This window comes from Leucoraja erinacea, chromosome 1 (assembly GCF_028641065.1).
Source record: "Leucoraja erinacea ecotype New England chromosome 1, Leri_hhj_1, whole genome shotgun sequence".
Classification (NCBI taxonomy): domain Eukaryota; kingdom Metazoa; phylum Chordata; class Chondrichthyes; order Rajiformes; family Rajidae; genus Leucoraja; species Leucoraja erinaceus.
This window is the reverse complement of record NC_073377.1, coordinates 72,078,393-72,105,527: the sequence shown is the minus strand read 5'-3', so window position 1 is coordinate 72,105,527 and position 27,135 is coordinate 72,078,393. Positions and strand designations below refer to the sequence as shown.

Genomic DNA, 27,135 nt, shown 5'->3' with positions numbered 1-27,135 from the left:
TAAACTTTGAAATTTTCCTAAAATAGACATTAAGCTAAGTGGTGTATAATTCCTTGGTTCCCCCCCCTCGCCTTTCTATGAGGAAGATCATGGAACATCCTTACAGAAACAAATTTGGAGCAGAATCCATCATTACACCAAATGTAGTCTTTATTTTCCCTCTGTTATTAAATTTCACATTTAATTGCTGTTAATTGTGATCCATATCAGTTCTGATAATTGTTAAAATGGATGATAGAGTTATCTGGCATTCAGTAGTTAGTCATAGAGTCATACAGTAATGAAAACGTAGAGTGGATAAGGGAGAACCAGTGGATGTGATATATCTGGACTTTCAGAAGGCTTTCAACAAGGTCCCACATAAGAGATTAGTATACAAACTTAAAGCACACGGTATTTGGGGTTCAGTATTGATGTGGATAGAGAACTGGTTGGCAGACAGGAAGCAAAGAGTAGGAGTAAACGGGTCCTTTTCACAATGGCAGGCATTGACTAGTGGGGTACCGCAAGGCTCAGCTCTGGGACCCCAGCTATTTACGATATATATTAATGATTTGGATGAGGGAATTGAATGCAACATCTCCAAGTTTGCGGATGACATGAAGCTGGGGGGCAGTGTTAGCTGTGAGGAGGATGCTAGGAGGCTGCAAGGTGACTGGGATAGGCTGGGTGAGTGGGCAAATGCATGGCAGATGCAGTATAATGTGGATAAATGTGAGGTTATCCACTTTGGTGGCAAAAACAGGAAAGTAGATTATTATCTGAATGGTGGCCGATTAGGAAAGGTGGAGATGCAACGAGACCTGGGTGTCATGGTACACCAGTCATTAAAAGTAGGCATGCAGGTGCAGCAGGCAGTGAAGAAGGCGAATGGTATGTTAGCATTCATAGCAAAAGGATTTGAGTATAGGAGTAGGGAGGTTCTACTGCAGTTGTACAGGGTCATGGTGAGACCACACCTGGAGTATTGCGTACAGTTTTGGTCTCCTAATCTGAGGAAAGACATTCTTGCCATAGAGGGAGTACAGAGAAGGTTCACCAGACTGATTCCTGGGATGTCAGGACTTTCATATGAAGAAAGGCTGGATAGACTCGGTTTGTACTCGCTAGAATTTAGAAGATTGAGGGGGGATCTTATAGAAACTTACAAAATTCTTAAGGGGTTGGACAGGCTACATGCAGGAAGATTGTTCCCGATGTTGGGGAAGTCCAGAACAAGGGGTCACAGTTTAAGGATAAAGGGGAAATATTTTAGGACCGAGATGAGGAAAACTTTTTTCACACAGAGTGTGGTAAATCTCTGGAATTCTCTCCCGCAGAAGGTAGTTGAGGCCACAGTTCATTGGCTATATTTAAGAGGGAGTTAGATGTGGCCCTTGCGGCTAAAGGGATCAGGGGGTGTGGAGAGAAGGCAGGTACAGGATACCGAGTTGGATGATCAGCCATGATCATATTGAATTGCAGTGCAGGCTCGAAGGGCCGAATGGCCTACTCCTGCACCTATTTTCTATGTTTCTATGAAAAAGGCCCTTTGGCTCAACTTGTCCATGTCGACCAAGATGCCCCATTTAAGCTAGTCCAATTTGCCTGCATTTGGCCCATATAGTAATTTGTAACCTTCCCCATCTAGTAATTTGTTCTGATGTCATGTTTACATTCAGCAGAACACAAAAAACTAGAGGAATTCAGATCAGGCAACATCTGTGAAGGAAAATGGCCAGGCAGCATTTTGGGTTGGGACGCAGTCTGAAGAAGGAGCCTGACCCAAAAAGTCTGTCTATCCTCTCCACAGATGCTACCTGATCTGCTGAGTTCCTCTAACACTTTGTATTTAGCTGAAGAATGGTCGTGACCCAAAATGTTGTCTGTTCATTCCCTCCACAGATGCTCCCTGATTTGCCAAGCTCCTCCAGCACAGGACAAGAACAGTGCAGCACAAAAACGGACAAAGAAATGTCAGTGTTGAACCTGATGCCAACGACAACTCTTAAATGCCTGCGCATAATCCATATTCCTCTTTTTTTACATATCCATGAGCCCATCTAAAAGTCTCTTAAATGCCAATATTGTATCTGCCTCCACCTCCATTCCTAGTACTTACCACTCTCTGTGTAAAAAAAAAATTGTTGTCCTGTACATCACCTTTAAACTTTGCCTCTTGCATCTTAAAGCTGTACCTTCTAGTCTTTGATATTTCCATCCTGTTATGACTGTCTATCCTATCTATGAAAGTTATGACTGTCTATCCTATCTAAGCTAAAATGCTATGTATTTTGCTCAAGATTCCAGCATCTGCATTTCCTTGTGTATGTAATGTTTACATTGTACTGGAGATGAATATTCAAGTATCAGATCTATGGCACTAAATGTAATACTTTGAAATCTGATCATTTTTGATCATTTTTCCAAAGAGCATGTGATTATTCATGCACCATTGAATAATCTATGGATCAAATTCTTCTCCATCACTACAAAATAACAACAAAGTCAAGGTCAGTAACTTTTCTTGGAAATAAGTGCGTGCCAAGAAATGCCAATAATATTTAAAGATAGATTTGCTGTATTTCAAAAATTGGTGGAAAGTTCTAATGCTAAAAATCAAGATTAAATTGTGAGATTAAGACATTTTTATACGATTGAATTGTAGCTTTTACATTTGTGTTTTCCACCAAAACTTTAGTACCTACACGTCGCCCATTCCTTCTCTCCAGAGATGCTGCCTGTCTTGCTGAGTTACTCCAGCATTGTGTGTCCACAATGGGATATGAATTTGTTTTATGTGTAAGAAGACATAGTTATGGATCTGGTGTAACTACATTAAATATACTGCTGCCCAATAGCTATGAACAAATGTAAATGTCCACTCTGAGAACTCATAACAGTAAATGCAGTCAAAAGATAGGAGCCAAGGATTTTTCTGCGCATATGATCACACTTGATTTCATATACAATCCCAGGCTCACACAGATACATCACAATCTTTAAATGTCCCCTAATTTTTCCTTCATCGTTTCCAAACTGCATCTATGATTTTGCAAAACTAATGGTTGGCAATTTCATGTTGTCCTCATATTTCGTGATTTAGTGTTACTGTCACATAAAACATGTACATAGCGTATTAAAAGCATTCAGTTATTGGAATTAAAAACATCAGCATGGTTCGAATCATTTGAACAACACTTCGGTGACTGGGGCAATTTGGTTCCGACCACTCTTTCGATGGTTTTAACAAGACAGTGGGTGCCACTGATTTACACACCCCGTGGTCAGCAGCGCACAGTTATCAGTTGCATCCGTACAGTAAAATGCGCATTGCGTCGTGTCAGTACACTTAGCCGATGCAGGTCACCACGGCTTCACTTGTCGGAAACTTCTGGGCGATAGACGGAAACCCTTCTGTTATGTGGGCTGATTGACTGTCTGTTCCAGGCAGATCAGGAGACTTGGACTGTGCTATAACGGCGTGCCGGGCCGGGCCGGACTGGGCCGGGTGGGCAATGAGGGAGCGGAAAAGCGAATGGAAACTTTCCGCCGATGGTGATCGTTCACCCGTGCTCTCTGACGGCGGAAGTGAACGCAGGTGCCTAGCGGTACCTTGATGAACACAAATGATCTGATCTGATCTGATCTCCCATTCTCTCCCTCCTGCACGCCCCTATTCCGCAGTGGGTTCACTCCAGCAGGGTGGGTATTAAAGCCCCGCCCTGTGTGCTGGCTGGGCAGACAGTTCCTCTACATACACCTACTGTGAGCTGCATCTGGTCAGCGTCTGTCCCGACCCCTACAACAATGGAGTGGAAAGCAATGGAAATCAACCCTGAGGTGAGCAATTATCGCCAGACGTGCAACAGAACACAGTTTTACTGCTTTGCTGCTGCAGAAATTATAACCATCGTGACTTTTTCTTTTTTTCCTCCTCTTTCTTTCCAGACCTTGAACAAAGTAAGTGCGCAACACCTTACTCAACGCCCTCACTTGATCTACAAATGTCTTCAGCTGGTCTCTTCAACAAGCAAATTAAAGCTTATTTTGAGTTTGTCTCTAAAACCAAATTAGTTCACTTATTTTCTTTCACTATTCACTTACGAGCGTTTATCTAAATTAAATATTAAATGGACGTGGGGTGTGGTCATAAGGAGTAAATTACGGATTATTATTAATGCATCACCATAACGCTCTATAGCTTGAGAATTGTTGATCTAGTTTAAATAAAACATCCATTTTGATCTATGCCACAAAACATTTTAAGATAATCTTGCCTTCTGCATAGTGCCTCTCTCGTCTGGGCGTGGCTTCGAGCTGGAAGTTCGTAGATGTTTTGGGTCTAGAAAACGAATCCCTATCCATGGTACCGTCGCCAGTGTGTGCGCTGATGTTGCTGTTTCCCTTGAGTCAACAGGTATGGTGTTTTCCAGACAGCTCCGTCTGCAATCGCGTTCATCCCGGGTATTGTATTAAATCATTCGTGCATTTAACAGTACTGACTAAAGCAGATTTTTTGCTTTGTCTCCGTTAAATTGAGTGTATAAATTAACACTGCATAATTCTTGAATTTTCTAAACTGTTGATTATCAAAGCAAAATATCCTTTGTTTAAATCTGGCTTCGTTTTTATTGCACTAGAGTTATGGTTATTAATTGAACTTTATATATTTGTATGCATTGCGTTTATAGGTCTGTTTTGGGGTCTGCTACAATTAAGAATTTTATTCCTGTTGCAAATAAGAATTTTATTATTTTATATCCATACCTATGACAAATATTCTTGACACTAGTATCCAAATTTCTAGGCTAAATGCTGGTGTAGATGGCAAACTGTTTTTTGTATTTTAATATAGGCTTTATGGGTGGGAAGTGTGAAGCTCCTAGAATATTAAAATGTCTCTCTGAAGTAGAGATTTTTTTCTGTTACAATGAAATCCAATCCTAACTGCCTTCACATTATTGACTTCTTATAACACAGATGGTACAAATACTTGATCCTATCCACGCTTGTCAGTGTATCTTCAGATGGTGCCCATGTCACAGCAACAATGATGATCCCTTCTGACCTTGTGCAAACAATTGATCATTTTAATTTTCATTTGTTGACTTGCCTCTTGAGCAATGACTAAACAATAAATTAAGTGATTTTTTTTTGTGTAATGGTCTGACTAGGAGGCTGTCTAATATGCCCACAATGTAAAACTCCTGATTACTAATCAATCTATTGGATTAATTGTCTTAAGTTTAAATTTAAAAAAAAAACTAGACATGGAACCAGGGAGGTAATAACAAAAATCTGCTTTATCCTCCATCCTCTGATGAACTTGTGAGTGAACTGGGTAAAGGTTGCTGACAGAGCAATATTATTTGTGGCCTAATCAGATTTGCTGCAAGTAGGAATATGTAACAAGAATTTGTATTTTATTATCTTCACTTGATTTTGTGGATAGCAAAGTTTCAAGTAGTGTTGCGTGAGCAATTAGTGATCTTCAATAGTTTTAACTTTGCCTTCTAATCTTCCCTAAGATGAGCAACAATTTTGTTTTTCATTGATTACGTAATATTTGATTATAAACTATGTATTTTGTTGAGTTTTCATTACAAAAACTAAATAGGCAAACGTACGTTTAAAAGGTTGAAGCCAATGATGCGCGATGTACAATTAACCTGTCATTGTAATTTGCAAGATTTAATCTATTCATGGTGCTGACACTCTGGGGAATCTCTGTATAAACACATACTAAATCTTATAGAGGAATTTGGTTCCTTTTCAGGATATAGAATAAATTTCACTTTTGTTCCAGTTATGTCAATAAAGCCTCAAGATCCGACACCTTCTAAAATTCCCTTTTAGAATTGCTACGGGAAAATTTAAATATCTTGGAGTTCATGTAACTAGAAAATACACTTCTCTATTTCAAGTAAACTTTCTTCCATTAATTACCAAACTAAATGCCCTTATTCAATTTTGGAAAAAGCTTCCGGTGTCTCTCATAGGCAGAATAAATGCCATAAAGATGATCTTCCTTCCACAAATCCTGTACTTATTTCAATCAATACCGATTGTATATTAAAACAAAACAAAAAAAAAACTCGATTCTCTGATCATAAACTTTATTTGGGATTATAAAACACACAGAATCCATAAACGACATCTATGCGAACCCGAAGAAATTGGCGGATTGGCTCTCCCCAATTTTTTGTACTATTACTGGGCAACGAATATCGACAACACATGCCAACAGGTAAAATGGTTAATAATGGAGAGAGAAGATTGTTCTAATTTTAATATAGGCGCAATTCTTCTCTCTCCAATAAATTTGAAGAAAACACTATATGACAAAAATCTGATTATCCATGGTACCCTACGAATCTGGAAACAAGTGAAGTCAACCCTTACACTGAGAAATTTATCTCTTCTCTCACCAATTGCCAATAACCCCTCGTTCAAGCTGTCTACCTTAGACAGGACGTTCACACACTGGGAAGGACTTGGAATTTAAAAAACGGTGAGATCTTTATGAGATGGGAACTCTTCTCTCATTTCAAGAATTACAATTGAAATATCATCTGAAAGGTAGCCAATACTTTAGATATCTTCAAATACAGGACTATCTGAAATCATATACCCAAGACTATCAATATTTGGTTCCAGACACACTAGGATTCAAACAAGTTAATATCATATCTTTATAATACCCCTTTAAATATCCAAACCCCATCGTCAGAAGTAATTAGAAGAGCTTGGGAAGATGAACTCGGCCTAACAATTTTAAAAGACAGATGGGAGGAAAGCCTTCTATACATACACAACTGTTCTCTTAACATTAGGCATTCGCTAATACAATTTAAAATGCTGCACAGACTCAATTATTCAAAGTTAAAACTGAATAAGATCTTCCCAAAGGTTTCTCCTATTTGCGATAAATGCCTCCTGCAGGAAGCAACTATAACGCATTCTTTTGCCTCTTGTATAAAGTCACGTAATTTCTGGAGAGGAATTAAAAAATAAAAATTTCTAAAGCACTTAAAATAAAATTGGACCCCGACACTCTAGGTATGTCTAAAGAGGCCCTGGAGCGGCTGGTGCAGCGTCCGGGCAGTAGGTTTAAAAACCGAGCGTGGAGCTTTGTTCTCACAGAGGCCCTGGAGCGGCTGGTGCAGTGTCCGGGCGGAAGGTTTATAATTCGAGCATAGGGCTTTGTTCTCACAGAGGCCCAGGAGCAGCTGCTGCAGAATCCGGGCGGTAGGTTTAAAAACCGAGTGCGGGGCTTTGTTCTCATGGAGGCCCAGGAGCGGTTGGAGTGCCCACTCTGCAACGTTCCATCACACTTCAAAAGAAGTGGTCTGCAGGAAGCCGCTGATTGGTGGAAGCGGACTAGAAGAAGCAGCTGATTGGGAGTAACCCCTGGTTTGTATTTCTGCTTTCTGTTCGTACTTTTATTTAAGGGTGCAGTGCTTTTTAGTAAAGGTACAGTTTAAAGGATTAAGATTTTTATAGTGGGAGTGAGTTGATTTAATTTGGGAGTAAGCCATGTCAGTTGAGATCGGCCCCGTGGATTGCTCATTGCTCATCCTGCAATATGTGGGAGATCAGGGATATGGTCGGTGTCCCTGGTGACTACGTGTACAGGACGTCTGTCCAGCTGCAGCTCCTGGCAGACCGCATTGAGTGGTTGGAGCTGCAGTTGGATTCATACTGGAGCATCCACGATGCTGAGAAAGTCGTGAATAGCACGTGCAGTGAGTTGGTCACACCGCAGGTAATAGTTAAGTGGACAGAAAGGGAACGGGTGGCCACTAGCCAGTGCAGCAGTAGGCAGGTAGTGCAGGAGTCCCTTGTGGTCATCTCCCTCCTAAACAGATATACCATTTTGGATACTGTTGGGGGAGATGGCTCAACAGTGGAAGGCAGCAGCAGCCTAGTTCATGGCACCGTGGGTGGCTCTGCGGCACAGGAGGGTAGGAAAAAGAGTGGAAGGGCTATAGTAATAGGGGATTCAATTGTAAGGGGAATAGATAGGCGTTTCTGCGGCCACAAACGAGACTCCAGGATGGTATGTTGCCTCCCTGGTGCAAGGGTCAGGGATGTCTGAACGGCTGCAGAACATTCTGGAGGGGGAGGGTGAACAGCCAGTTGTCGTGGTGCACATTGGCACCAATGATATAGGTAATAAACAGGATGAGGACCTACAAGGTGAATTTAGGGAGCTAGGAGATGAACTTAAAAGTAGGACCTCAAAGGTAATAATCTCTGGATTACTACCAATGCCACGTGCTAGAGAGTAGAAATATGAAGATATTTCAGATGAATACGTGGCTTGAAAAATGGTGCAAGGGGGAGGGATTCAAATTTCTAGGACATTGGAACCAGTTCAGGGGGAGGTGGGACCAGTACAAACAGGACTGCACCTGGGCTGGAATGGAACCAATGTCCTTGGGGGAGTGTTTTAGTACTGTTGGGGAGGATTTAAACTAATGTGGCAGGGGGATGGGAGCATGAGCAGAGATCTATCGCAGTCGCTGCCTCAAAGGCTGGCAATATCATCAAGGATCCCACATCATGGACCCATCCTGGCCACACACTCATCTCCCTACTACCTTCAGGTAGAAAGTACAGGAGCCTGAAGACTGCAACGACCAGGTTCAGGAATAGCTACTTCCCCACAGCCATCAGGCTATTAAAGTTGGCTCGGAAAAAACTCTGAACATTAATAGCCCATTGTCTGTTATTTGCACTTTTATCAGTTTATTAGCACTTTATCAGTTTATTTATTCATGTGTGTATATATTTATATAATGGTATATGGGCACACTGATCTGTTTTGTAGTCAATACATACTATGTTCTGTTGTGCTGAAGCAAAGCACGAATTTCATTGTCCTATCAGGGACACATGACAATAAATTCACTTGAACTTGAGACGGGGTTGTAAAATGAGGGTAGAAGCAATAGGTAGCAAGGTGAAAATCAAAAAGGGCCACTTTTCAACATAATTGCATAGGGATAAGTGTTGTAAAAACAAGCCTGAACGCTTTGTCTCAATGCAAGGAGCATTTGTAATAAGGTAGATGAGTTGAATGTGCAGATAGCTATTAAAATGACTATGATATAGTTGGGATCACAGAGACATGGCTCCAGGGTGATCAAGGCTGGGAGCTGAACATACAGGGATATTCAATATTCAGGAGGGATAGACAGAAAGGAAAAGGGGTAGCGTTGCTTGTTAGAGAGGAGATTAACACAATAGAAAGGAAGGACGTTAGCTTGGAGGATGTGGAATCGATATGGGTAGAGCTGCGAAACACAGAGGCAGAAAACGCTGGTGGGTGTTGTGTACAGGCCACCTAACAGTAGTAGTGGAGTTGGGGATGGCATCAAACGGGAAATTAGAAATGCGTGCAACAAAGGTAAAACAGTTATAATGGGTGACTTCAATCTACATATTGATTGGGTGAATCAAATTGGCAGGGGTACTGAGGAAGAGGATTTCTTGGAATGTATGCAGGATAGTTTTCTAAACCAACATGTAGAGGAACCAACGAGAGAGCAGGTTATTCTAGACTGGGTACTGAGTAATGTGGAAGGGTTAGTTAGCAGTCTTGTTGTGCGTGGCCCCTTGGGCAAGAGTGACCATAATATGGTTGAGTTCTTCATTAGGATGCAGAGTGACATAGTTAATTCAGAAACAAGGGTTCTGAACTTAAAAAAAGGTAGCTTTGAGGGTATGAGACGTGAATTGGCCAAGATAGACTGGCAATTGATTTTTAAAGGGTTGACGGTGGATATGCAATGGAAGGCATTTAAAGACTGCATGGATGAACTACAACAATTGTTCATCCCAGTTTGGCAAAAGAATAAATCAGGGAACGTAGTGCATCCGTGGATAACAAGGGAAATCAGGGATAGTATCAAAACAAAAGACGAAGCGTACAAATTAGCCAGAAAAAGCATCCTACCAGAGGACTGGGAGAAATTCAGAGCCCAGCAGAGGATGACAAAGGGCTTAATTAGGAAAGGGAAAACAGATTATGAAAGAAAACAGGCAGGGAACATAAAAACTGACTGCAAAAGCTTTTCTAGATATGTGAAGAGAAAAAGATTAGTTAAAACAAATGTAGGTCCCTTGCAGTCAGAAACAGGTGAATTGATCATGGGGAACAAGGACATGGCAAACCAATTGAATAACTACTTTGGTTCTGTCTTCACGAAGGAAGACATAAATAATCTGCTGGAAATAGCAGGGGACCGGGGGTCAAATGAGATGGAGGAACTGAGTGAAATCCAGGTTAGTCGGGAAGTGGTGTTAGGTAAATTGAATGGATTAATGGCTGATAAATCCCCAGGACCAGATAGACTGCATTCCAGAGTGCTTAAAGAAGTAGTCTCAGAAATGGTGGATGCATTAGTCATAATTTTTCAAAGCTCTTTAGATTCTGGAGTAGTTCCTGAGGATTGGAGGGTAGCTAATGTAACCCCACTTTTTAAAAAGGGGGGAGAGAGAAAACGGGTAATTACAGACCAGTTAGTCTAACATCGGTAATGGGGAAAATGCTAGTCAGTTATTAAAGATGGGATAGCAGCACATTTGGAAAGTGGTGAAATCATTGGACAAAGTCAGCATGGATTTATGAAAGGTAAATCATGTCTGACGAATCTTATAGAATTTTTTGAGGATTAACTAATAGAGTGGATAAGGGAGAACCAGTGGACTTTCAGAAGGCTTTCGACAAAGTCCCACATAAGAGATTAGTATGCAAACTTAAAGCACACGGTATTTGGGGTTCAGTATTGATGTGGATAGAGAACTGGTTGGCAGACAGGAAGCAAAGAGTAGGTGTAAACAGGTCTTTTTCAGAAAGGCAGGCAGTGACTAGTGGGGTACCACAAGGCTGGGACCCCAGCTATTCACAATATACTGTATATTAATGATTTTGACAGGGGAATTGAATGCAACATCTCCAAGTTTGCGGATGACATGAAGCTGGGGGGCAGTGTTAGCTGTGAGGAGGATGCTAGGAGGTGGCAAGGTGACTTGAATAGGTTGGGTGAGTGGGAAAATGCATGGCAGATGCAGTATAATGTGGATAAATGTGAGGTTATCCCATTTGGTGGCAAAAACAGGAAAGTAGACTTATCTGAATGGTGGCCGATTAGGAAAAGGGGAGATGCAACGAGACCTGGGTGTCATGGTACACCAGTCATTGAAAGTAGGCATTGCAGGTGCAGCAGGCGGTGAAGAAAGCGAATGGTATGTTAGCATTAATAGCAAAAGGATTTGAGTATAGGAGCAGGGAGGTTCTAATGCAGTTGTACACGGCCTTGATGAGACCACACCTGGAGTATTGCGTACAGCTTTGGCCTCCTAATCTGAGGAAATACATTCTTGCCATAGAGGGACTATAGAGAAGGTTCACCAGACTGATTCCTGGGATGGCAGGGCTTTCATATGAAGAAAGACTGGATAGACTCGGCTTGTACTCGCTTGAATTTAGAAGATTGAGGGGGGATCTTATAGAAACTTACAAAATTCTTAAGGGGTTGGACAGGCTAGATGCAGGAAGATTGTTCCCGATGTTGGGGAAGTCCAGAACAAGGTGTCACAGTTTAAGGATAAGGATGACGTCTTTTAGGACCGAGATGAGAATTTTTTTTTCACACAGAGAGTGGTGAATCTGTGGAATTCTCTGCCACTGAAGGTAGTTGAGGCCAGTTCATTGGCTATATTTAAGAGGGAGTTAGATGTGGCCCTTGTGACTAAAGGGATCAGGAGGTATGGATAGAAGGCAGGTACAGGATACTGAGTTGGATGATCAACCATGATCATATTCAATGGCGGTGCAGGCTCGAAGGGCCGAATGGCCTACTCCTGCACCTATTTTCTATGTTTCTGTCAGATGCCTGTTCTGAGCTAACGCTATTTCAAAGACGTTTCCTTAATTATGGCCGAATGACGGTAAAAAAACGAATACTTAAATTTTGGAAACACACATCAGTCCCTACTGTTAAGAACATATCCGAGACACTACATCTTGAAAATATTAGACTTGTCTTTGGCAGAAAAACCAGATAATATTTTCAAGACATGGACACCTTTCACCGAATTCTTACAAGGATAGTATGGCACAGCACAACATTGGATGTAAATCCAACTATGGGTTGGGTGGGGAGTGACGAGAGGCAGGTATATCACTTTTTTCTCTCTTTTTGTTTTCTTTTTTTTAATCTTTCTTTTACCCACTCTTTAGCTACACCACTGGTAGTCTAGGGGTCCTATCTTTGCACCTCTCACTGTGTCTCTCTCTTGTTCTTTTTCTTTTCCTCTATTTTAAAGTTTAAAACATTTTTTTTTTAAAAGGTTAAAGCCAATAAAGTACAATGAGCCTGTCATTGTAATTTGCAAGATTTCATCCATCCATGGTGCTGACACTCTGGGGAATCTCTGTATAGATACATTCTTGCAGATAGTTACAGCTTCTCTCGATATTCCCTTTATCTGTTGTCTGTTTTTGATTCTTGTATCAAACTATATCTCAGTAATACTGAGGACTTGTGCTGCAGACTGGTCATGGCCTAGAAACATAGACATAGAAACATAGAAATTAGGTGCAGGAGTAGGCCATTCGGCCCTTCGAGCCTGCACCGCCATTCAATATGATCATGGCTGATCATCCAACTCAGTATCCCCTACCTGCCTTCTCTCCATACCCTCTGATCCCCTTGACCACAAGGGCCACATCTAACTCCCTCTTAAATATAGCCAATGAACTGGCCTCAACTACCCTCTGTGGCAGAGAGTTCCAGAGATTCACCACTCTCTGTGTGAAAAAAGTTCTTCTCATCTCGGTTTTAAAGGATTTCCCCCTTATCCTTAAGCTGTGACCCCTTGTCCTGGACTTCCCCAACATCGGGAACAATCTTCCTGCAGACTGTAGCCAAGCTGCTGACAATTTGGGTAAACCCCCCAAGTAGGTCCTATTCAATGCAGAAAAATTCCAATTGAAACCCTGTCTGCACTCGATGTTTGCTCCAATAGCCTGATCACTAATGCCCACTTGGATTTTGCCAGGACAATTTGTCCATGGTCCAAGGAGCTGAATTCCAGAAGTGTTAAGGCCCTTAATATAGCAGCTTTTGTCAATGCAGCATCAAGGTGCTCTGGTAAAACTTAAAGTGAATAGGCATCAAAGAAAACGTATTCCAATAGTTGGTTAGAATTGTATTGTGCAGAAAGTTGTATTGTGCAGAATTTTCAGTCTGGAAATGCGACAAATGCAGAGGGAATGGAATCAATGCAAAGGGACAGGGGGCCATAAAAGGACAGAAGCAAAAGGTGGATGGAAGATAAGGAAAAAAACCTAAAAGCTTTGCGACTTAATGCAAGGAGCATTCGTAATACGATGGATTGGTTTGGCAATTTGAGCGCCCTGGAGAGGAAAAGACTACAAAAAGTAGTAAACACTGCCCAGTCCATCGGCTCTGACCTTCCTTCCATCGAGGGGATTTGAGTATAGGAGCAAGGAGATTCTACTGCAGTTGTGCAGGGTCTTGGTGAGACCACACCTGGAGTATTGCGTACAGTTTTGGTCTCCTAATCGGAGGAAAGACATTCTTGCCATAGAGGGAATACAGAGAAGGTTCACCAGACTGATTCCTGGGATGTTAGGACTTTCATATGAAGAAAGACTGGATAGACTCGGATTGTACTCGCTAGAATTTAGGAGATTGAGGGGGGATCTTATAGAAACGTACAAAATTCTTAAGGGATTGGACAGGCTAGATGCAAGAAGATTGTTCCCGATGTTGGGCAAGTCCAGGACAAGGGGTCACAGTTTAAGGATAAGGGGGAAATCTTTTAGGACCGAGATGAGAAAAACATTTTTCACACAGAGAGGTGAATCTCTGGAATTATCTGCCACAGAAGGTAGTTGAGGCCAGTTCATTGGCTATATTTAAGAGGAAGTTCGATGTGGCCCTAGAAGGATCAAGGGGTATGGAGAGAAGGCAGGTACCGGATACTGAGTTGGATGATCAGCCATGATCATATTGAATGGCGGTGCAGGCTCGAAGGGCCGAATGGCCTACTCCTGCACCTATTTTCTATGTTTCTATTATTAAAGATGCAGCGCATTTGGAAAGCAGTGACAGGATCAATAAAAGTCAGCGGATTTATTAAGGGGAATTCATGCTTGACTAATTTTCTGGAATTTTGAGGATGTAACAAGAATGGATAAGGGCGAGCCAGTAGATGTGGTGTATCTGGAGTTTCAAAAAGCCTTTGACACAGTCCCACACAAGAGATTAGTGTGCAAAATTAGAGCACATGGTATTGGGTGTAGAGTATTGACATGGGTGGAGAACTGGTTGGCAAAGAGGAATTAAATGGTCCTTTTCAGAATGGCAGGCAGTGACTAGTGCTGCAAGGCTGAGTGCTAGGACCCCAGTTATTTACAATATATATATATATATATAAACAATTTAGACAAGGGAATTAAATGTTACATCTCCAAGTTTGCAGATGACGCAAAGATGGGTGGCAGAGTGAGCTACGAGGAGGATGCAATGAGGCTGTAGGGTGGCTTTATAATTATATGCAGCATGGAGTAAATGAGGTACTTGAGGAGTATAAAGAATGTAAAAAGAATCTGAAGAAAGAAATTAGAAAAGCTAAAAGAAGATATGAGGTTGCTTTGGCAAGTAAGGTGAAAGTAAATCCAAAGGGTTTCTACAACTATATTAATAGCAAAAGGATAACGAGGGATAAAATTGGTCCATTAGAGAGTCAGAGTGGACAGCTATCTGCAGAGCCAAAAGAGATGGGGGAGATATTGAACAATTTATTTTCTTCGGTATTCACCAAGGAGAAGGATATTGAATTATGTGAGGTAAGGGAAACAAGTAGAGTAGCTATGGAAACTATGAGATTCAAAGAAGAGGAAGTACTGACACTTTTGAAAAATATAAAAGTGGATAAGTCTCCAGGTCCGGACAGGATATTCCCTAGGACATTGAGGGAAGTTAGTGTAGAAATAGCAGGGGCTATGACAGAAATATTTCAAATGTCATTAGAAACGGGAATAGTGCCGGAGGATTGGCGTACTGCGCATGTTGTTCCATTGTTTAAAAAGGGTTCTAAGAGTAAACCTAGCAATTATAGACCTGTTAGTTTGACGTCAGTGGTGGGCAAATTAATGGAAAGGATACTTAGAGATAATATATATAAGCATCTGGATAAACAGGGTCTGATTAGGAACAGTCAACATGGATTTGTGCCTGGAAGGTCATGTTTGACTAATCTTCTTGAATTTTTTGAAGAGGTTACTAGGGAAATTGATGAGGGTAAAGCAGTGGATGTTGTGTATATGGACTTCAGTAAGGCCTTTGACAAGGTTCCTCATGGAAGGTTGGTTAAGAAGGTTCAATTGTTGGGTATTAATAGTGGAGTAGCAAGATGGATTCAACAGTGGCTGAATGGGAGATGCCAGAGAGTAATGGTGGATGGCTGGCTGTTTGTCAGGTTGGAGGCCAGTGACTAGTGGGGTGCCACAGGGATCTGTGTTGGGTCCACTGTTGTTTGTCATGTACATCAATGATCTGGATGATGGTGTGGTAAATTGGATTAGTAAGTATGCAGATGATACTAAGATAGGTGGGGTTGTGGATAATGAAGTAGATTTTCAAAGTCTACAGAGAGATTTATGCCAGTTGGAAGAGTGGGTTGAAAGATGGCAGATGGAGTTTAATGCTGATAAGTGTGAGGTGCTACATCTTGGCAGGACAAATCAAAATAGGATGCACATGGTAAATGGTAGGGAATTGAGGAATGCAGTTGAACAGAGGGATCTAGGAATAACTGCACAGTTCCCTGACGGTGGAATCTCATGTAGATAGGGTGGTAAAGAAAGCTTTTGGTGTGCTGGCCTTTATAAATTAGAGCATTGAGTATAGAAGTTGGGATGTAATGTTCAAATTGTACAAGGCATTGGTGAGGCCAATTCTGGAGTATGGTGTACAATTTTGGTCGCCTAATTATAGGAAGGATGTCAACAAAATAAGAGAGAGTACAGAGGCGATTTACTAGAATGTTGCATGGGTTTCAGCAACTAAGTTACAGAGAAAGGTTGAACAAGTTAGGTCTTTATTCTTTGGAGCGCAGAAGGTTAAGGGGGGACTTGATAGAGGTCTTTAAAATGATGAGAGGGATAGACAGTTTATGTGGATAAGCTTTTCCCACTGAGAGTAGGGAAGATTCAAACAAGAGGACATGACTTGAGAATTAAGGGACAGATGTTTAGGGGTAACATGAGGGGGAACTTCTTTACTCAGAGAGTGGTAGCCGTGTGGAATGAGCTTCCAGTGAAGGTGGTGGAGGCAGGTTTGATTTTATCATTTAAAAATAAATTGGATAGTTATATGGACGGGAAAGGAATGGAGGGTTATGGTCTGAGTGCAGGTAGATGGGACTAGGGGAGAATACATGTTCGGCACGGACTAGAAGGGCCGAGATGGCCTGTTTCCATGCTGTAATTGGTATATATGGTTATATGGCTTGGGTGAGTGGGCAGATGCAGTATAATGTGGATAATTGTGAGGTTATCTACTTTGGTGGCAAGAACAGGAAGGCAAATTATTATCTGAATGGTGTCAAATTAGGAAAAGTGGAGGTTCAACAAGACCTGGGTGTGCTTATATATCAATCACTGAAAGTAAGCATGCAGGTACAGCAGGCAGTGCTGTATGGCATGTTGGCCTGCGTTGTGAGAGGATTTGGGTTTGGGAGCAAGGAGGTCCTACTGCCGTTGTACAGGACCCTGGTGTGACGACACCTGGAGTATTTTGTGCAGTTTTCGTCTCCTTATTTGAGGAAGGACATTAAAAAGTGGGATAACATTAGCTAACCTCCAATCCACAGGAACTGATCCTGAATCAATAGAACATTGGAAAATGATCGCCAATGCATCCACGATTTCCAGAGCCACCTCCTTTGTACCTTAAGCAAGGCTTGAAATTAGCGGTTGCCCGGGTGCCACTGACCACTCAAAGCGCCGCCGAGCAACCTAAACACGGAGTCATTTTGCCCGGCTTGGCAACCAGATACTGGTTTGTACCGAAGATAGACACAAAAAACAGGAGTAACTCCGCGGGTCAGGCAGCATCTCTGGAGAAAAGGAACGTGACGTTTTGTATCGGCGGTGACGGCTGAATTGCATGGGAAAGAATCTAGGTGCGGGGTGAGGAAGAGTCGGAGCGAATGACGGGCCCCGAACAGCAGCTCCATCTCCTCCTCCTACCGCACCCCGCCCGCCCTGATAGCGGCAGCTGCTTGCAAATCTGCTAACGCCGCTTTCAAAACAAACCCTCCCGCACGCCGAGGCCGGGAGGAGGGAGGGAGGGGGAGGCCTCGGCGTGTGGGAGTGTTTGTTTTGAAAACGCCGTTTGCAGATTTGCAAGCAGTGGCTGCTGTCAGGGAGGAGGAGATGGAGCTGCTGCCACTGTGTGGGACCCGTCATTCGCTCCGACCCTTCTGAAGCAGCTGCACCAAAGATCCTATTGCTATAGGATCTTTGAGCTGCACCGCTCGGCCCCGCACCTTGCTGTTGACTGGCGGAGGAGGGAGGCTGTGGCGAGCAGTTCCCAACGACCAAGGCAGTGGGGCGATGTTGGCCGAGGAGCGCTGACCCTCCTTCCTCCATACCTCGCCCCCCTCCTCTCCATCCTCCACTGATCCCCATTCCCGCCTCTATTCAGTCCTCACTGACATCCCCTGTGCTCCCCCCCCATCTCCCCCCCCCCCCCCCCCCCCCCATTGAATATTCAATTTCAACAACTTTATCTGTATATTTAGATACAGTGCTCTCCATAATGTTTGAGACAAAGACCCATCATTTATTTATTTGCGTCTGTACTCCACAATTTGAGATTTGAAATAGAAAAAAATCACGTGGTTAAAGTGTGCATTGTCAGATTTTTAATGAAGGCCATTTTTATATATTTTGGTTTCACCATGTATAAATTACAGCAGTATTTATACATATTGCTCCCATTTCAGGGCACCATAATGTTTGGGACACAGCAATGCCATGTATATGAAAGTAATCATGTTTAGTATTCTGTTGCATGCAATGATTGCTTTAAATCTACGATTCATGGACATCAGCAGTTGCTGGGTGTCTTCTCTGCCAGGCCTGTATTGCAGCTATCTTTAACCTATGCTTGTTTTGGGGGCTAGTCCCTTTCAGTTTTCTCTACAGCATATAAAAGGCATGCTCAGTTGGGTTCGGATCAGGTGATTGACGGCCTCTCAAGAATAAGCGAGTTCGGTTTTCCGAAAAACGCAAGGAATTTGTCAAAGGTCATCAGTGATAAAGAAAAAGTGAACAGAGTACTGGCTGTATAAACTATGTATAAATTCTTATCTTTATTCAATTATGTGTAAAAAAAATATATATTTTATGTGAGGAACTGGGGTGCTAGGTAGTGGGAGAGCGGGGTTTAATAGCATGAGAAGGGGAGAGACTGGACTGGCGGAGAGACATTCTCGGCAGCTTTCAATAATTGCCGTCATTGTTTTATAAACGCAAATTCAATGAGACTTTAAATTTACAGCAGGAAAATTTGTCAAACTAAACTGATTCACCTACTGCATATGTTTAACTTGGGTAGAATTGAAAACCAGAAAACGGTGGTTGTTCCTCATCGTACAGTTCTGGCTTCATGAGAATTTCGAGCATCAATTCCTGTTGTAGATTTTCCTCCCGGTGGGAGTATGGAAGCAGGCAACTGATGATGGTTCTGTGATCTTGGGACATAATGGAGCAAGGATATAATTGCATTGATACCCAATACCAATGCACGCTACTAACACTGCTCTTCTCCCCACCAATGCAGCATGAATCTCACAGAAACCGTCAAACATCAGAGCTGAGTGGGAAGGGCATCGATTCTAAAATCTACTTTGTGGTGCAGTCGATTTCAAACTCCTGTGGTACCATTGCACTTGTTAATACTATTGCCAACAATCAAGATAAACTTGACTTTGGTAAGCTGTGTTCTTGCTAATATTTTTAATGTGCATCAAGTCTGCTATTACTGTTCCTAAAACTAGCAGCGTTGAAACCTTGGAAAGGAAAATTGCATCTGATTCACAAATCTAGTAAACTATGCATGCATATTTGAAACTCTGTACACTCATGCCGTAAGACCTTTCTGACGTCTGCATATTTTGATAAACCTTTGGGGAATGTTGACCGTTAGCATAAAACTTTGTATTTACAGTGGAAGGATCAATTTTGAAGACATTTCTCGATGAAACTGCAGATCTCTCAGCTCAGGAAAGAGCTAAGAAATTGGAACAAAATAAGGTAACATTTCACATTTATGACCTGTTTCATTTTGAAATGGTGAATCAAATTATCACTTTACTCACCTGTCCAAATCATCTGTACAGGCAATACGTGCAGCACATGATGCTACTGCAGAAGAAGGAGAGTGCCGGGTAAGAATCTTGCTCCATAAAAGCTTTTAAATAAATTAAACACTTAACTAATGTACTTGCCCTTCCATCTTTTCAAAACTTTAAATGGAATTGAATGAATGAATGCATGAAAAATGAATGCATGAATGATTGAATCAGTTGCAGTTCTGTTAATGGACATGGGAGGGCTCTGTAATTCTGTTACTTGTTAACTAAGAATACTTATTTGTGGCACTGCACTGACAGAAAGCCCAAAGGGCCTGTCCCACTTGCCACTTGGTTTTTTTTTGGTTTTTTTTCCCCTTCTCTTTTCGGAGACTGCGGGCATCATTGACTGACGTATCAGATCACCGATAAAGTCGCGGCGTGGTGATGTATTGACGCGCGGTGTTTCCTCGTGTGTCGCAACTTTTATTCTGTTGCCACTGGATTTTGAAATGTTCAAAATCTTTCGTCGACCCTGATACGTCATTAAATTACGCTGACAGTTGCCAAAAAAATTGCCAAGTGGGACAGGCCCTTCACTAGTTAATTTTGTCTCTTGTAAACTTCATTCTGTTTGTTAAGACCGAATTATTGTTATTGACTCCACCTGACACTGGTTTGAGTTATGTCCCCACACGAGTTGACACATTATAGTATTATCAGCATCCTTACAGAATTTCATTTTGGCAAACTCCAATCAAATGTTCCTCCTCATTGAGAATCAATTTATATTCATAACTTCCAATGCAAGCATGCTTCCTCTGGTATGGTGACCAGTGTGGATTCTTGGCTGCATTGTAATGGCTAGTTGACACATTGACACATACTTAAGAAAGGATGTACTAGCCCTGGAGGCAGTGCAGCGAAGGTTTACAAGATTAATTCCTGCAATGAGGGGATTGACATATGAGGAAAGGTTAAGTAGGCTGGAACTCTACTCTTTGGAGTTTAGAAGAATGAGAGGAGATCTCATTGAAACATATAAGATCGTGAGGGGCCTTGATCGGGTGGTTGCACCGAGGATGTTCCCAATGATCGGGGAAACTAGAACTAGGGGACATAGTTGCAGAATAAGGGGGGGCTCTTTTAAAACTGAGATGAGGAAGAACTTCTTCACCCAGAGGGTGGTTAATTTATGGAATTCACTGCCCCAGGGAGCAGTGGAAGCAGAAACTTTAAATATATTTAAGACTAAAATAGATGGTTTTTTAGCTGCCAAGGGGATAAGGGGCTACGGGGAGAGGGCAGGGATATGGACCTAGGTATGTTTAGTATAGTAAGACCTGAGTGATCTCCTGGACAAGTGTCGATCGCCTGGATTGGGGTCGGAGAGGAATTTCCCGGATTTTTTTCCCGAATTGGACCTGGGTTTTTATCCGGTTTTTTGCCTCCCCCAGGAGATCACGAGGTTCTTGGGGTGGAGAGGGGTGATAGCGGTATAAAGGGGATGGTAGTGTCTTGTGTTCTGTGTCTTGTGTCTACTGTTTGTGGGTAAGTGTGTCTGTTTAGTGTTCAGCCATGAGCGAATGGCGGTGCGGGCTCGACGGACCTGGTGGTCTACTCTCGCACCTACTTTCTATGTTTCTATGTTAGTTTTCACGGGGCGACTTGACGCAAGATGTAGCCGGAGTGGTCGTGGTCTAGCACGATATCACACGATATAACGGGGGTAGAGTAAAGAGTTCCCACGGTACTCGGCAATTCTGTCATTTGTGCGAGTGACTTGTCCGTCTCCCGATCTTTCCCGAATGAACATCGTGGACTGTAGTGTAGTTAATCACGTGGCACAAATGATGTTACTTTGTTGTCACACACTATATTTGTTTTTTTCACCCGAGCTCTTTAATGAGCTGAAGCATAATCTGTGTTTTTTTAGACAAATGTTGTTTGGTGTGATGCACCTTCTCTCAATATGTGCAAAAAGTCGTCTTTTTATTTTGTCAAATATGAATAAACACTGTATCTCACATTGACCGTGATGATTGTGTTATTTTATGATCTACTGAGAGGTGAAACTTTCAGTCTGAAGAAGGCTCTCGACCCGAAACGCCACCCGTTCCTTCTCTCCAGAGATGCTGCCTGTCCCGCTGAGTTGCTCCAAGCAACTGGTGTCTATCTTCAAAGGACTGACCAGGACACACACACACACACACACACACACACACACACACACACACACACACACACACTCGCTCTCTCGCTCTCTCTCGCTCTCTCTCGCTCTCTCTCGCTCTCTCTCGCTCTCGCTCTCTCTCGCTCTCTCTCGCTCTCCTGCCTGTTTCAGTGACAGACACCCACCGCCAGTAAATGAAGACACCCCCATCTGTCTCCCCCTCCTCTCCCTCGACTCCCCCACCTTTCCCTCCGAACTCCAGTCCCGTCCCGACCCCCTGGGAAACTGAAGGTTTCCCGCTGTAATTAAAGAGTTCCCACGGTAGACTGTACAACTGGGACCCTGGTTCTGGACTCCCCCAACATCGGGAACATTCTTCCTCCATCTAGCCTGTTCAATCCCGTAGATACGATTAGACAGGTATCTAGTTATTTAATTCAATTAGTGATTTCTATCGCCCAGCCTCTCATCTTTCAATCGGGTTCGGCCAGGAAGGAACTGCAGATGCTGGATTAAAACGAAGATAGACACAACATGTAGCTCAGCGGGACAAGCAGCATATCAGAAGGGTCTCGACCCGAAATGTCACCCATTCCTTCTCCCAAAAGATGCTGCCTGCCGTCGAGTTACTCATTCTCTTTAAACCGGCATCTGCTGTTCCTTCCGACACATACACAAGAAATAAGCAACTTTTCGGGCCGAAACGTTGCCTATTTCCTTCGTTCCATAGATGCTGCTGCACCCGCTGAGTTTCTCCAGCATTTGTGTGCGTGGGTGGGAGATGGGGGGGGGGGTAGAGAGATAAGGCAGCCTGAGGAAAGGCTCGCCTGTCAATTTCCCTCCGTAGATGTTGCCTGGCCCGCGGAGTTCCTCCAGTTAGAAACTGCTTTCAGACAAAAAGAGACACACTGACATTAATTAAATGTTTGTTAGCTAGTTTTATTAGATTTGTATGTAAATAGCAAACTGGCTGGATTCACTCTATCCAACTTCCGGGTTCACTGTTCGCAGGAGTTCCCACGGTAACCGCAAGAGTTACTACGGATATCGCACTGGCCACTACGTTCATAAAATGTTGCAATGCTCAACCATAAGTGTACAAGTCACTCTTGGACAAATTCAAACATGTTTGAATTTTCTCCCGAGTACCCAAGTTACACGATTACCTGCCGTTAGCGCCACGGTGGTCCACGAATGCCGTACTGTTATCGCACAAGGTTCCCACGATGTTAAACTCTGGTTACCTCTTGCGTCAAGTCGCCCCGTGAAAAGGGGGTTTAAAGTTGCAGGAAAAATTCTCTTAATTCGGTATTCCAAAATCTTTACATCAAAGGCCATTCCTATTAACTTTTATTAACCACTTGCTGTATCTGCATGTGAAGTTTTGTGTACTGGGATCCCCTGATGTATTGTAACATTAACTTTTAGTAATTGACTACCTGCTTACCCGTATCTGCATTTTATCTGCCAAGAAGCCCATGCACAACCTATCCTTGATCGTTCACAAGCTAGTGTTTGCTTCACACAATTCTAACTAATTTTATCAGCAAACTGCACTACAGTACATTTGGTCTCTTCAAGCTATTGGGGGCCTCAATACCTCGCCTTTTATTCAGCAGGAATAAAATTCCTTGGATGTCATTGTGTGATTTGAATGAGTCTTTGGACCAGTGGTTCAGGATTCTTGCTGTTGCACCAGAACTTCAAATTGGTATCTGAATATAGTTCTCTTATCATGCAGTAACTCTCGTTCTGATTCCCTGTAGGTACATGATGATGGCACAAACTTTCACTTTATCACTTTTATTGGTGTAGATGGACATCTCTATGAATTGGGTAATGCTGTCTTTTACAAAAAATATATAAAATTCTTTGACACTTGTCAAAGCTAAGCTGCTAATTTTATAACATTTTGGCTGCTGTTCATTAAGATTCGATACATGAACTAGGTACGGAATCCAAGTCAAACATTGTTTAAAACTGGTTTCTGGTGACTAGACTAAGTAAGAAATTAACAGTAAGCTGGTGCATGTTAAGCAACTCTATAGGTGAGGCTGTACCTTTGTGGTTAATTTTGTTCGCTTCTCCTCTTCTCCTCCACCTCCTCTCCCTCCCCCACCCCTGATTTTTAACTTTGGGTGTTTAAAACCTGGTATTATTAATGGACAGTATTTATTAACGTCTGAATTTTAAATTATGTAATTATAAAAACATATTCCCACACGGTAAACTGAGCTTTGTTTGCAACACAGTTGCATGATTAGCTTTCTTTATGTATTTAAAATATTCTAACGCTCAATGTTTGTCCTTTCTAAAGATGGAAGGATGCCATTCCCAATTGACCATGGAAAAACATCAAATGAATTATTACAGGTTGGTTTTAAGCACAACTCTTCTGGTTCCACAATGATGCTAAAATAACTTGTAAACAATTGCTTGCACTTGACTAGGAATATCTGTAAATCTTGATTGAGCAGCATGCATGGAAATTAAAATTGGCTGGTAAATCTAAAGTAGTTAGAACATGCAACGTTAGAAATTGAACATGCACAGGAGCTGACCCTTTGGTCCACAATATCTGTGCAGAACATGATGCCGAATTAAGCTAAATCCTGCCTGATCCATTCCCTACCCAACTCTAACCCGAAACCACCATCATTCCAAATCCCCCACCACCCCTGATTGTGCATTCCAGACACCCACCACTTGCATATCTCCTTCAAACCTCGCCCCTCTTGCTTTTTTTTTTTAAGCTGTGCCCTCTAGTCTTAACATTTCGACCCTGGGAAAAGAAGATTCCAACTGTTTACAGGTGGCTTTTGAGCATATTAACCGCATGCCTCCTAATTTAGAAACTTTGTGGCATCAGGGATGATGCTGGGTTGACTAATTCACTGCCCCTCACATTAGGGTGAATTTGAGTGTCATTGTTTATTTATAGCGATGGTCGATAGTGTTAAAGGTCCAAGTCTCGATGGACCACAATCGTCATCAGTGAGGAGGCACTGGCACTGTCTGATTCGCCCCCCCGGCTGCTCACCCTGGCCTCTGAGATGCTGCTGGTCTTTGGCTTCTCCTAGCAGCTCTGTCTGCTGAGCCTGTACAAGAGGTGCCGTTAGTAGGGAGTCTTTCACTTTTTCTCCCTTTCTTCCTATCCTGCCTCTCTTCTTCCTTGGCTGGAACTCCCGTGGGTTATAAGGAGTGATGCTGATGAGGTGCAGCTGAGTTGATCCAATTCCAGTTAATTGACTTATTTGACTGTGGCCACCAATGTTTTCTGGCAGCCAGGTACTATTTGTGGTGCAGATTGTTGGCTTCTCCTGTCTGCCAGTGATGGTGATCAGAGCAGCCTTTGGGAAGGATGTGTCATCACCATTTGTTTCAGGTCTTCCCTTGGCCTTTAACATTCCAGATAAAACAATCCAAGTTTGTTCAACCTCTTCTTGTACCCTCTAATGTAAGCAAACTTCTTGTAAACTTTTTCTGTCCTCTGAAGCCCACACATCTTTCACGTAATGGGGTGACCAGACTGATTCCTGGGATGTCAGGACTGTCTTATGAAGAAAGACTGGATAGACTTGGTTTATACTCTCTAGAATTTAGGAGATTGAGAGGGGATCTTATAGAAACTTACAAAATTCTTAAGGGGTTGGACAGGCTAGATGCAGGAAGATTGCTCCCGATGTTGGGGAAGTCCAGGACAAGGGGTCACAACTTAAGGATAAGGGGGGAATTCCTTTAAAACTGAGATGAAAAGAACTTTTTTCACACAGACAGTGGTGAATCTCTGGAATTCTCTGCCACAGAGGGTAGTTGAGGCCAGTTCATTGGCTATATTTAAGAGGGAGTTAGATGCGGCCCTTGTGGCTAAGGGGATCAGAGGGTATGGAGAGAAGGCAGGTACAGGATACTGAGTTGGATGATCAGCCATGATCATATTGAATGGCGGTGCAGGCTCGAAGGGCCGAATGGCCTACTCCTGCACCTAATTTCTATGTGACCAGAACTGTGTACTTTACTCCAAATGCAGAGTAAAGGAAGTGCTATAAATCTGCAACTCAACTTTATGACAGTTCTGTTATTCCACTTTTCTAATTCAAATCAAATTGTCATTACAGGATTCGGCAAAAATATGCAGGCAATTTATGGAACGTGATCAAGGAGAAGTCCGCTTTACTGCAGTGGCTCTGTGCAAATCTTCCTGAATAGGGAGTGGGGGAGTAAACACAATCACAGCACTGCAGTTTAAGTTGTCAATCTAAGCTTTCAATGTTTGGCTTAAAATCACTTGTGTATGTTGAGGCACTTTAAGTGTAGCCTTTTTACACTTGCAGTGGGAATGGATAAAGTTTAATGGATAGCATGAGTGCACAAATGCAGTATTGAATTGTAGGCAATATTTATAGCTTTATTCACAAATGGTCTTACTTTGAGTATCTTTGATATTGCAGCAGGTAGAAGCTGCTTGATTTATTGCTGGACCATTGTACTTTGCCTAGTAAATCTGTCTGCAGGAATCTGTGGAAATATTTGCTTAATTCCATATTGTGCCTAATTTTTACAGCTATTTCTGTGTAATATCTGAAATAAAATCATTGCAACAATATTTGTGCCTATGATGTGCATTACAAATTATTATTGGTGATAAGACTCAAATTTTCAAGTTGGTATAATTCTTGAGTAGCCAATGGCATATTTGTGTTTGTGACTAGCTTTTACTCTCAATTCCCTCCCAAGAATTTGCCAAATTACCATCTTAAATTCTAAATTCTCACCTTGCTGCTTTATGCATTGGCATAATTGACACATCCTGTCCCTAATTACAATGTAGAGGATCTTCTACCTTTCCCTTCCCCTCGAATGGATTTGTAGTGCAAGACCCCTTAAGATTCCATACTGATTCCAGAGCAATTGGGTACCCTACTACCTATAGTTTTGCAAGGTTATTAAAATCCAGAAAGGGACACAAAGTGCTGAAGTAACTTGGCAAGGCAGGTAGCAACTCAGGAGAACATGGATAGTGATATTTTAGACTGATAGGGGGGGGGGGGGGGGGGGAAGAGGGAGAGAGAGCTGGAAAAGGAGAGAAGATGGACAGGCAAGACACAGGCAAGACACTTTTTATCAGGCAGATAGTTGGAATGAAGGCCAGCGATAAGAACAATTGGTGTGAGTCTTGTTTGAGGAGCTGTGGATTGTGCAAACAGTGGGAGGAAAGCATTAATACATCAGTTAATCAGTTGGTTTCTGCTCCAGTTGCCGTTCAATTCCATTGGCACTTTTTTTAAATCGTTCCCATACCCAAAATCCCATTTGTCTTCACTAAATCTATAGTTTTAAACACTTTCTATTTAAAAAAAAAAACATTGTCCTACAAAGAGTAATGTCATTTATTTAAAAAAACAACCTGATACTGCATTTATCGTATTTTCCGGCAATGAAGACGCACCCACAATTTAAGTTGTTACATTTTGAAATGAGGATGGCGGGACAGAATCAAGGGTTTGGCTTAGTCCAGGGGTCGGCAACATTGCCTGCATGCCCCGGGACCAGCTGCAGTTCCCAGATCCCTCGTGTCC

The 27,135-nt window shown here is 42.3% G+C and overlaps 1 protein-coding gene across 2 annotated transcripts; it reads left to right on the top strand.

The window, feature by feature from the left end:
• The first annotated feature begins 3,342 nt into the window (after nt 1-3,342).
• Nucleotides 3,343-26,162, top strand: uchl1 (ubiquitin carboxyl-terminal esterase L1 (ubiquitin thiolesterase)). 2 transcript variants are annotated; one of them, XM_055637079.1, is made up of 9 exons: nt 3,343-3,822; nt 3,931-3,942; nt 4,271-4,399; nt 18,873-19,023; nt 19,260-19,345; nt 19,432-19,479; nt 23,323-23,392; nt 23,874-23,929; nt 25,675-26,162. In XM_055637079.1, exons 1-9 carry the CDS (start codon nt 3,790-3,792, stop codon nt 25,759-25,761), a joined length of 672 nt encoding a protein of 223 aa, XP_055493054.1. In that variant the 5' UTR covers nt 3,343-3,789; the 3' UTR covers nt 25,762-26,162. The 2 variants fall into 2 exon arrangements, with proteins under 2 accessions (XP_055493054.1, XP_055493063.1); XM_055637088.1 differs by lacking the exon at nt 3,931-3,942 and having other exon boundaries at nt 3,731-3,822.
• The last annotated feature ends 973 nt before the right edge of the window (nt 26,163-27,135 follow it).